At 39.7% G+C, this 10060-nt stretch overlaps 1 protein-coding gene across 1 annotated transcript in view; it reads left to right on the forward strand.

Moving 5' to 3' along the window:
- Positions 1–4141, forward strand: part of ZNF710 (zinc finger protein 710) — a 153845-nt gene extending 149704 nt beyond the window's left edge. The window contains exon 5 of the mRNA XM_086958157.1: positions 1988–4141. Coding sequence (XP_086814283.1) covers positions 1988–2157 — 170 coding nt within the window. The 3' untranslated portion in view covers positions 2158–4141. The remainder of the gene's footprint in view (positions 1–1987) is intronic.
- The last annotated feature ends 5919 nt before the right edge of the window (positions 4142–10060 follow it).

The raw sequence follows: 10060 nt of genomic DNA on the forward strand, positions 1-10060 counted from the left end.
TTTTAAATTTTATTTATGGGGGACTACCTTTTGTTTTGAGAACTGAATATAAGCCCTTAGTACACATCTTCAAAGGAGGAAGGGGTATTGAAGGAAATGTTACTCCTAGGATTTCTAGATGGTTGATATCAGTAATGAATTACAACTTTTCAATTGATTTTGTTAGAGGTAACAAGAATGTTATAGTTGATTGTTTGCCACGGATGCCAATTGAGGAGGAAGAAAAGGATTTTTCATTGGTATATGAGGTGGAATCTCTGTGTGTTGTCAGTGAAGTAGGTTTAGCCTTAAAACAAGAAGAGTGGAATGAAGCCTTGAGTTGTGATAAGGAATATACTAAGCTCATCATATGTGATGGTTTGGGAGATGTGAAGAACTTGAATGAGGAATTAAAAAAATATTTAAAAGTTAAAGACCAGTTAAGTATTCAAGTTGATAAAGTCTTGAGATGCAATCGTGTAGTGCCACCTAGGATGTTAAGAAGTAAATTTATCAAATTGGTACACGAGGGACACTTAGGGAGAAGCATGTGCAAAAGGAGATTCAGACAGAATCTTTGGTGGACGGAAATGGATAGGGAAGTAGAAGAGGTAGTAAAAGATTGTCAAGCATGCAGTAATAGTGACAAGTCTAGGGTAATCCGGCAACCACCAATGCATTGTGTAGGTGTTCCTAATCGACCCTGGGAAAAATTAGCGTTGGATTTTCTAGGGCCAATTGAGAGGCTGGGTGTGAGAAGCAGATATTTTATTGTATTGGTTGATTACCACAGTAAATGGTTTTTGGTGAAACCTGTAGAACACATTACATCTGAAGTAGTGATTGAGTTTCTGAAGAGTGCATTTTTAGAAGAAGGTATACCAAAGTGTCTGGTTACGGTCAATGGAGTCCAATTGGTTTCAGGTATGATGGCAAGGTTTCTTACAGGATTTGGTATAAAGCATGAAAGAGTGGCATTGTTCAGACCACAAGCTAATGGATTAGTTGAGCGAGTTAATCGCATCATAGTGGACAATATTCAATTGTCTTTGATCAATGGTTTAAAGTGGAGAGAGAACTAGACAAGATGATCTGGGCTCACAGGGTGACTATTCATTTTATTACAGGTGTATCACCTTTTGTGGCTTTAAAGGGAAAGGAACCAGCAACCAAAGAATCTCCTGTGTGGTTGCAAAAGAAAGATCAGGTCTGGGTGGATCGAGAATTAATGGCAGAAAGAGTTAGGGAGTCTCAAGAAAGGAACAAAAATGACTATGACAGAAGGAAAGGAGTGAAAGATGTGAACATCATTATTGGTGATTGGGTGGTTACAAAGAATATGGGATTTGTGAGAAAAGGTGAGAGCAAAGAGTAATAAAAGTGTTGAACTCAGTAGTTACTCTGGATGATGGAAAAATGTGGAGTATGGGAAATTTATGCAAAGTCGATGCTCCTAATTCTGTTGAACAATTGGTGCAAATGTAAATGAAAAAAAAAGAAAAAATTCTTATTGAGTTTTATGTTATTGTTATTGGGTATTTTCATTTCTTGCTATTGATGTTTAATATGTATTAATCTTTATGTTTCATTGCAATTCATTGAACGGTGGGAGATATGTGGAGATTTCATTCTCCCATTGTAGAACCCAGTGATGCCATAGTATGACATCACTGGGAGATTCTGAAAGAATGGTCAGTTGATGAAGCTGGAGGTTGCTGTACACTTGTGTAGCTGTACTTATATGAATAAATATATTTTATTCATTAACCACTGCCTCTGTGGTTACTACAAGATCTCTTGCTGAACTTTTCTTTTTGAATTTCCCCTTTCCCTCTCTATCTGGTACAAATGAATCCTGTCTTAACATATACTCACAGAGTATAATAAACATATACTGGCATAGACCCACATGCAAAGTAATGTTCCAATACACTGTAAACATGGGAACTGGTTTAAGTAGTGCAACACACTAAGGCCACTTTTTTTTTGCCTTTTTTTTCTCTTGCAGATCATACAATGGAGGTACCGGAAGCAGATCACCCAGAAATGGATAGTCAACAGGAAACAGGGGACTTTGAGGAGAACTCTTTTGGTTATGAAGAGGCGGGTAATAGTGCAGACGACAGTACAGTTTCAGAGCAGGGCATGCAAGAAATGAACTATTACAATGTACTGTAGCCATAAAACCAGGCACCAACCCCCGGAGAAGAGGTGCCGCGTGAAGAAATGCACGATCTCATTAATGGATAGCTGTAATTGTTTTGTACTTCGGCTGTCAAGGAAACCTGCTGCTGTTCAGCTGTCATTCTTCTTGCTGTCAGGAGACATAATTATGGATGATTATTATAATGATACGTGAAAGGTAGACTGAACCCCTTGGTTCTGCCTTGGAGCACTGACAGCTGGATCGTGTTGACGTAGGATATAAAAAGCTTTGAGAGCCGGTTTCCTGTGGGTTGTTGTACAGACCCATGTCTCACTGGACTACGGAGGGATGAAATGTAAGGCGAGATGGGGCATCTCTGGCCCTCTAGATGACCTCTTGTTTCTGTTTTGTTGTAGTCATGCACTGAGATTCTGAGACCCTGCTTTCAGTCTGTATTTCCATGGCGGTCTTCAGCCACTCCTAGGAGGAATGTTGCTGAAATCTGAGGTCTTGGATTCCTGTGCAAGGATGTGTTCACCACTCATTATGTCTTTATGAATCTTTGCTTTGGACAATTTGGTTTTGGTTACTCAAATGAGTTGTTTCCCTCTTTTGTCTATTTTGTGGATGTTTGTTAAATGTATTTCCATATCGCACAGACCTAAGAAACCCACCATGCTAGTGAGTGACTTTTTGATGCAGGTAAAATGAGCTCGAAGTACAGACTATATGGATAAAATCACTTCGCCATATCCTATCCTGTCCTAGATTCTCCTTAGCTTTGTCTCATGGGAGCCTACATTAGAGGACTGGTATGGCCATATGGCCCCCACATAGTGCCCTACTGTACGAAAGACATATACAGGTCTCTCCTCCTGATAGAATACTTGAAAGCACACGAGAAGGAACATGTAGTTGTGTTTATTTTATTGCAAATCGTGATGAGTTGTGCTCTACCTCCTGACCTGTCACTTGTTGCTGTTGGTGATTCTTGTATCCCTGGCACTGTGGTCTTCAATTTCTTTTCTGTAGCAAGTCAGATTCAACAAGCCAGAGGATTTACTGTAAGCAGTTTACTATATGCATTCATTAGTGCGTTCCCAATAGCTGTGAAAGACTAAAGTGTATCTTGCCAGTAGTCAACATGGTGAGGATATGTTACTGTGAATAGAACCTGTGCTCCAGCTTAAACACCAATCATGTTTTGATCTTTCCTTGGCCAAGATGGAAACGTATTGTCTGCTACTCGGGAGCAGAGCGTGCAGGCGCCACCACTTGTTTTTGATTCAGGTGACCCCGCCGTAGCCTTTACTGCCTGTCGTATTGTTCTATCTGCAGACACACTGGGTTGAATTGCTATAACCATTGCGTTGAACTGTATTTTATTTTTTCAGGATTTTTTCGCATAAGTTTTTTTTCCTCCGATCGTTGAAAGAAATTAGTCTGTTTGTAAAAATGTTTATAGACCTGAGTTGCAATATATTTTTCGCTATTATTTTAAAGAAAGAAATAGAATTAAATACTTGCCCCAAATTTGTGAATTACATTTTTGGAACGGATGTAAGCTTGATGAACTGGGAAATAACTATAATATTCCCTCTGTGTTGTGGGTTAGTGTGTGTGTGAATACATAGATATACAATTTATTTTCCAATGTACTTCACTTTTTAGTGAGATATTTGCAAGAGTTATGCAGTCCCATTTCTTATTGAATAGTTTATTGCGATAATGTGGAATAACACTGTCTATTACTGCATATGTTGTTTATGCCAGATTGTTTAAAACGCTACTAATCAGTTATTTTTAAACATGGCGTTAAATAAAATTATCTCTGGGTTTAAGGCACCAGGCTATACACGAGCAGATATCCGAGAACCTTGGTGTGCAAAAAAATTCCCAACAACTAAGTGACCAATTGTATTTTGGCCAAACGTGGAACAGCATGCATCTCTTGTGGAAAATGATGACAGCCTATTAAATTACACGGTCATTTGGTCAGACCGTTTAAAGTACAAACAGTTTGAAGCGAAGAACTTTGTAACCTCACAGAGTTAGTATATTATTTAAAGAAATGAAAATAACTAAAACCATTTGACAAATGTAAGTTTTTTTTAACATAACTTTCTTTTTTATCTGTTGGCACATTGATTTCTATGTTTTCTGTCAATTTACTGTGATTAGCGCAAGGTTTGTATTTTATTTATGTTATAGAAGCAAATGTGAAAGGATCTGAATTGTTAGAACTTGGGATTTGGACTGCAACACAGACTTTCCTTCCCACCGACACCATGGGCGCACCAAAGATAGATTTGCTGTCACTACCAAATGAGCATTGTGATGTTACAGTGGGCAGGAGGGATAGGCAAAAATACTGCTTGTGGGAAGTAGAAATGGAAATGTGTTATGTACAAAGGGAACAGGATAAAATTTCCTCTTTTCCCTGGCAGAGTCTGAGGTAAACCCACTGTCCGCGCTATGTCTTTCCTTGTGTGGACGCAGAACTCCTCAACCCTGTGCTTTTGGCAAGTTTCACACTTAGAAATCTGGTGATGAGATCACAGCCAAATAAGAAGGTGCTAAAGCCCAACTTGCCAAATCTGAACCTGGAGATTAAGCCAGGCGGCATAGTTTGGAGTAGATTGGTGGGGAGGAATGGGTAGCCAGATTCACCATACTAACAACGTACTCCAGAGATTACTTGCACCAACCTATACCCAATAGCTTACAAAGACTTATCCATCACTAGCTCAGAACTCTACTCTTGGTCATAGTAAATTGCACCACCAAAGTATACAATGCTTGAATGGTTTCCATTGTGCATTTACTGTGAGAGGGATGAATTCTGTAGCAAGAACCAAAGTGCCTTCTTTCGCAAACCAAGACGTATCAAAGTAAAATGTACATGCTGACCCTTTATGAAGACAAATTAACAGACACGTTGGTGAATTTTATATTCCAAAATGGACTGGTTTATAGCAGTTGATGTTCAGTCAATAAACCTCAAAGTCTTATGGTTTTCTAAGACAGAAGGAAACTGAACACATTTGCATCATAAGTTGTTATGGGACGTCATCACCTCCACCCCATATGTTGCATCAAATATAATTCATATGTGTAACAAGCCAGGCAGGCCAACCACGTCATCACGTGTGGATAATAGCAACAAAAAACTTCAGCTTCCATATTTTTGTCAATTTTTGACAGAATGCTAAGAAACGTATGTGGGTTGTTGACTGTGCAAAATTAGAAAGCCAAAGATTGCATTCAGTCCTTATGTATAGAGTAGGAAAGCTCTAACCCGGGTGCTAAATGTGGTAAAAAGGGCACAATGGTTGATGGAACGACCTTCACTTTTATCTTTCGATTTATTCACAATGATAATCCGTTGAGTAAATATGTCGCTCCATGTGACTGGAGCTTTGAGAAGTACTCTTGGACATGTATTTAGAACTTTCCCTCTGTGTCAACTGCCCTTGCCTCAAGTCTGTTATCTGAGGGTGATGATCCATTTGCTGCAGAAATCTATCTAAAACCAGTTGTCACAGGTTCGATTCCCAGCTGGGTGAGCATCAGCCTCCATCTACTTACCTTTGAGTTGAGCAGTAGTTGCACGTTATGTGTAAGACTTTGGCAGCAAACTGTCTTAAAACCGGAAAGTACAGTTTAAGTTATGCTACCATGAACAAATGTAATATGCTTTCTCTACACGCCTTGAGAATACGTGTATCTGTGCCCCAATGCATCTACTCAGAAGCATACCATCTGAATGGACAGACCGAAAATATAGTTCCATTTAGACTTCTTCACACACCCTAACCAAGTTAAGCCATTTGAAGCCCCAAAAATTACCTTTTTAATAAAACTAAAACAATACGTCAATATAAAACTGTGTTTCCCCTAGCGCTGTCGCTAAATTAATCTGCTTAGTGACTACGCAGGCACCCTTGACCGTAGCGCTAGGGTGCCTGCATTGGGCAGGAATGATTCTTTATGTCCTGGAAGGTGTCTCTGCCTGCACATAAAAAATTTCAGAATGGCGATTTGTAGCTCCTGTGTGTGCTGCATTGTGCAGCACACACAAGTTGCAAATCGTAATTTTTTTTTTAATGATTGCTTAACCTCATGCGCGCTAGCGGAATTCCGCTCCTGCACTGAGATTTTCGAAATCGCACTTTTGGTGACGAGCTGGGCTCGTCATCAGCGTGCGAGGAGGCTACGCCATGACGAGCCCAGCTCGTCATCAGCCTGGAAGGGGTTAATGTGCAAGGGACATCTTCCTGCACGTAAGCAATCATCCATGGTGAGTTTCTGTTTTTATGTTTGCTGCACAATGCAGCACACATGGAAACAGCAAAAACGAGGAACATTTAATTTTTTCTCCTCGTTTCGCCATTTTAAGACCAGGTTTATTTTGATCTCAATTTTAGCACCTGCCCTATATTTACGTCGCCCTTGTAAATCGGGGACAGCATCAAAAATAAATGGGCATTGCGGCAGAACGCCCACCACAACACCCACTGCCTGCTACTTTCACGCTAAGTGTAGCGTAAAAGGGGGCCTTATTTAAAAGGCATTGTCAAACCACGTTAAAAAGTGGGATAACGCTGCCTTGTGAATAAGGTGAAGGATGTCTTAAAATGTGACGTTCTGGTGGTGTTAAGTCCTTGTACATATGCCCCTATGTATTTTGCATACATGGTGGAAGCTCGGTATCTTTTGAAAGAATATCACAGAGTAGGGAATGGTCCGGGTGTTCTTAGGTAGAAGAAGGTGCCACTGTGATGATGTTCCACCAATAACTGAATAGTTGTATTAGACTTCATGGGATACGAAGACTGAATGAGCTAATATTTCAATTTATTGATGGGTACATTTATTAAAAAGCTCTTGTGGCAGCTTTGGTGTGTTCGTTATTTTAAAGTTGGGAGACAAATGGAAAATACACTGGTATGATTGTACACATCACTTGCTTTTCTGCTTCTATTACATGAACCTAGTACTGTAGCATTCTAGGCAAGGGGCAATCTACATTTCCATTCAATATCAGCTGACTTTTGTTTGTTTGCATACAATAAAGATCTGGTATTTCTTTTAGGGGTTGGAGGTTATTCCATTTCATGCATGGTCAGTGTTTGTAAATTCCGAACTGCATACAAAAATATATTTTTGTGTTTAATAACGTGATCAAAGTTCCTTGGAAGTATCTTGTACTCTTGAAGCAACAAATGTTATTTAGCTTTCTCCGAGCATCACAACTATTGAAAATGAGCTATTTCATAGCAAATTCAGGCATTTAGTCTAATCAACGTTTTATGCTACTTGACAGGAAAGATTTTATTTTAAGTACTTAGTGTTCCACTCACTGAATTAATCCAAAGTGTCATGGTGAACACAAAACAATCATCCAAGGCCAATAGCGTATCAGAGGATGCACCTACTTGGTCAGCATTGTCTTTCACTTTTAGGATCTATGTTGAATGTTTGTCATCATGCCCCACTTTCATGGATTGGAGTCCTCTAAGTCCTCTAACCCCAATACTGCTTCACACAGACATCCTGGTTATGGGTTTATTTCACCTTTAGAGTAGCAACACCAGATTTAGCTTTTTTAGGTCCTTTCCTACTAAACAGCACCCCCCCTTTACTTACCATTGGTTGGCTTTATAGTCCCTCTTGTTTCGTTGTCTCTTTTTCATTAGCTTGTATGCGCTTTACTTCCTCTTCTTTTGGGTGTCCCTTTCCTGGAGCATTTATTGTGTCCTTCCACTGCTCATTTTTCAGAAGCTGCTTTTTGTTTATACACTCTACCAGAGTGCATGTGTTTACCAGCTGTCTCCCTTGTGTACTTCTTCCACTCTATCACCCTTGTGTTACTATTTTTCTGCCCATACTCTTCCCCTCACCTCTCTGTAGATATGCGCATGCTTGTTGCACACTCCTACATAATAACGTGGTTGGACTCATCACAGGCTTTTTTTTCTCTTTGTTTTGACCATGCTGTACACAATGGTTAAACCCACTGGCAAAGCCAATAGGTCCCAAAAGCGAGACATTGGCTATGCCAATGCTTGTTTACTGCCATAGTGCCAACATCTCCTTCCCCGAATTGTGGAATGAGGCCCGCATCCACTGCAATTTTCCTTAAGTAAATTTCTGCAGATCAAACATGCTGAAACTCACCAGAGGTCAAGTGCCCAGTAAACAAGCGGCTGTGGATTTTAGCGCTCTGAGCACCAAAATCTATGTTTATGATACATATTGATGTCAATAATGGCAATTGGGAGCTATTTATCGCTGCTAATAAATTCTGATCCCTGTGATGTCATAATATACGAGCCCTAGAGCTGGGTACCTTAGGGTCTGAGTCCTTTATAAATATATAAAGACAGACGCCCCATGTCACTTCTGCTGTGGCTGCCCCAAAGATCCTGCTCTTAAATACCTACCTCTTAGACGTCATGAACGATACCGCACCTCAGCCATGTCGTTGTGGAAGATTCTGTGTTTGATGTATGGAACAAGTGTAAGTATTTACAATCAACATAAAAATCGACCCTCGGCCCTAAATCAGACTCTTTTAAAAGAAAACAACCCGGAACTTCTCTAGCATCACGTTGTGCGCGTTACATGTTCTGTGCCATATTCAATATATGACGAATATGTCCCTGCCGCTATTCCTTGATTTCTGTGTTGACATGTGATTGTACTATCGGACATGATCGGTGACCAGGCCATCATACGTCATACCCATTTATTGAAATTGTGCGAACAGCAATGTCAGAAAAGCCCTTGCGCAGATTATATGCTGTCGCTGAATTTGTGCGATTCTCATCTTGGTTTCGACGTCAAAATATTATACAGAAAAGGTTTAAAAGTCCAAGAATTATCCATTTGCCCTGTTAACTGATGTCTAATCTTATACTGGAAAGCCGCACTGAGGCAGGTTTTAGGTGTAATCCGCAAACATGTAAATAACGCGTTTTAGTAGCTTTGGATGCAAAGCTTTCTCATGAATATTAACTATGCACATCTGGATTATCCGAGGGGATTTACCCCCCCCCCCCCCACCCCCCAGGACCATCAGTAGGTTCTGATGACTTATCTGAAACGAGATAAGAAATTCAAGATATATTTTTTTTCACTCCAAATATCAAAATAATGAGTTGTACATTGCGAAGTTAGATACGTGGTGGTGTAAGACATTGTCATTATATTTGTATTTATGTGACGTGTTCTGCACGCGTGTGCGTGTTCAGCCTGATGAGTCCAATTACACAGGTGCAATACTTACCTTACATCCCCTCCCTGCCGTAAAAGTGAACATACCTACCTTGAAAGACTGAAAAGGAAAAACCTTAAACCAAACCAGCGTATTTTCACTGTTTCACGCCTAGTATAAAACTAGTGCCACTTGTGCAAAGCTCTACTGTGTCCTTATTTTTCTGTTGGATAAGGTTTTGTTTACTGAGCAATAATTCTGAATAAATGAAATATTCTTCTGAATTGTGGCATTCCTGCTTTGTTTTTTAAAATCTAGTCTTATGTCGGCAGCAAAGCTTTCTCAAAACTATTCAAGAAACTGTCAAGCAGTAAAATACGCAAATGCTATGTAATGTAAAATAGAGTGATCCAATGTGAGATGCCATTTCGTAAGTGTGACATAATTGCAATAATCAAGTCAATAGTAACCATTAGTTTGAAGACAGGCTAGTTTAGACGGTGAGGGAAAGGGGACGGTGATGTACAATAAGTTGTATTCACATGAGGCCATTCTTTACCCAGGAACCAAGCGATTCACTTGCCCCAATTAAAAAAAATATATATATATATATATATTGTATTGTCCATTAATAACTTCCTGCTAATTCTTTGAGACACTCAGGAGATGTTCCAAGGAATAGTCATTGGAAGTACTTTAATGAGGAGCGAAGATTT

This window comes from Lissotriton vulgaris, chromosome 2_1, assembly GCF_964263255.1.
Source record: "Lissotriton vulgaris chromosome 2_1, aLisVul1.2, whole genome shotgun sequence".
Classification (NCBI taxonomy): domain Eukaryota; kingdom Metazoa; phylum Chordata; class Amphibia; order Caudata; family Salamandridae; genus Lissotriton; species Lissotriton vulgaris.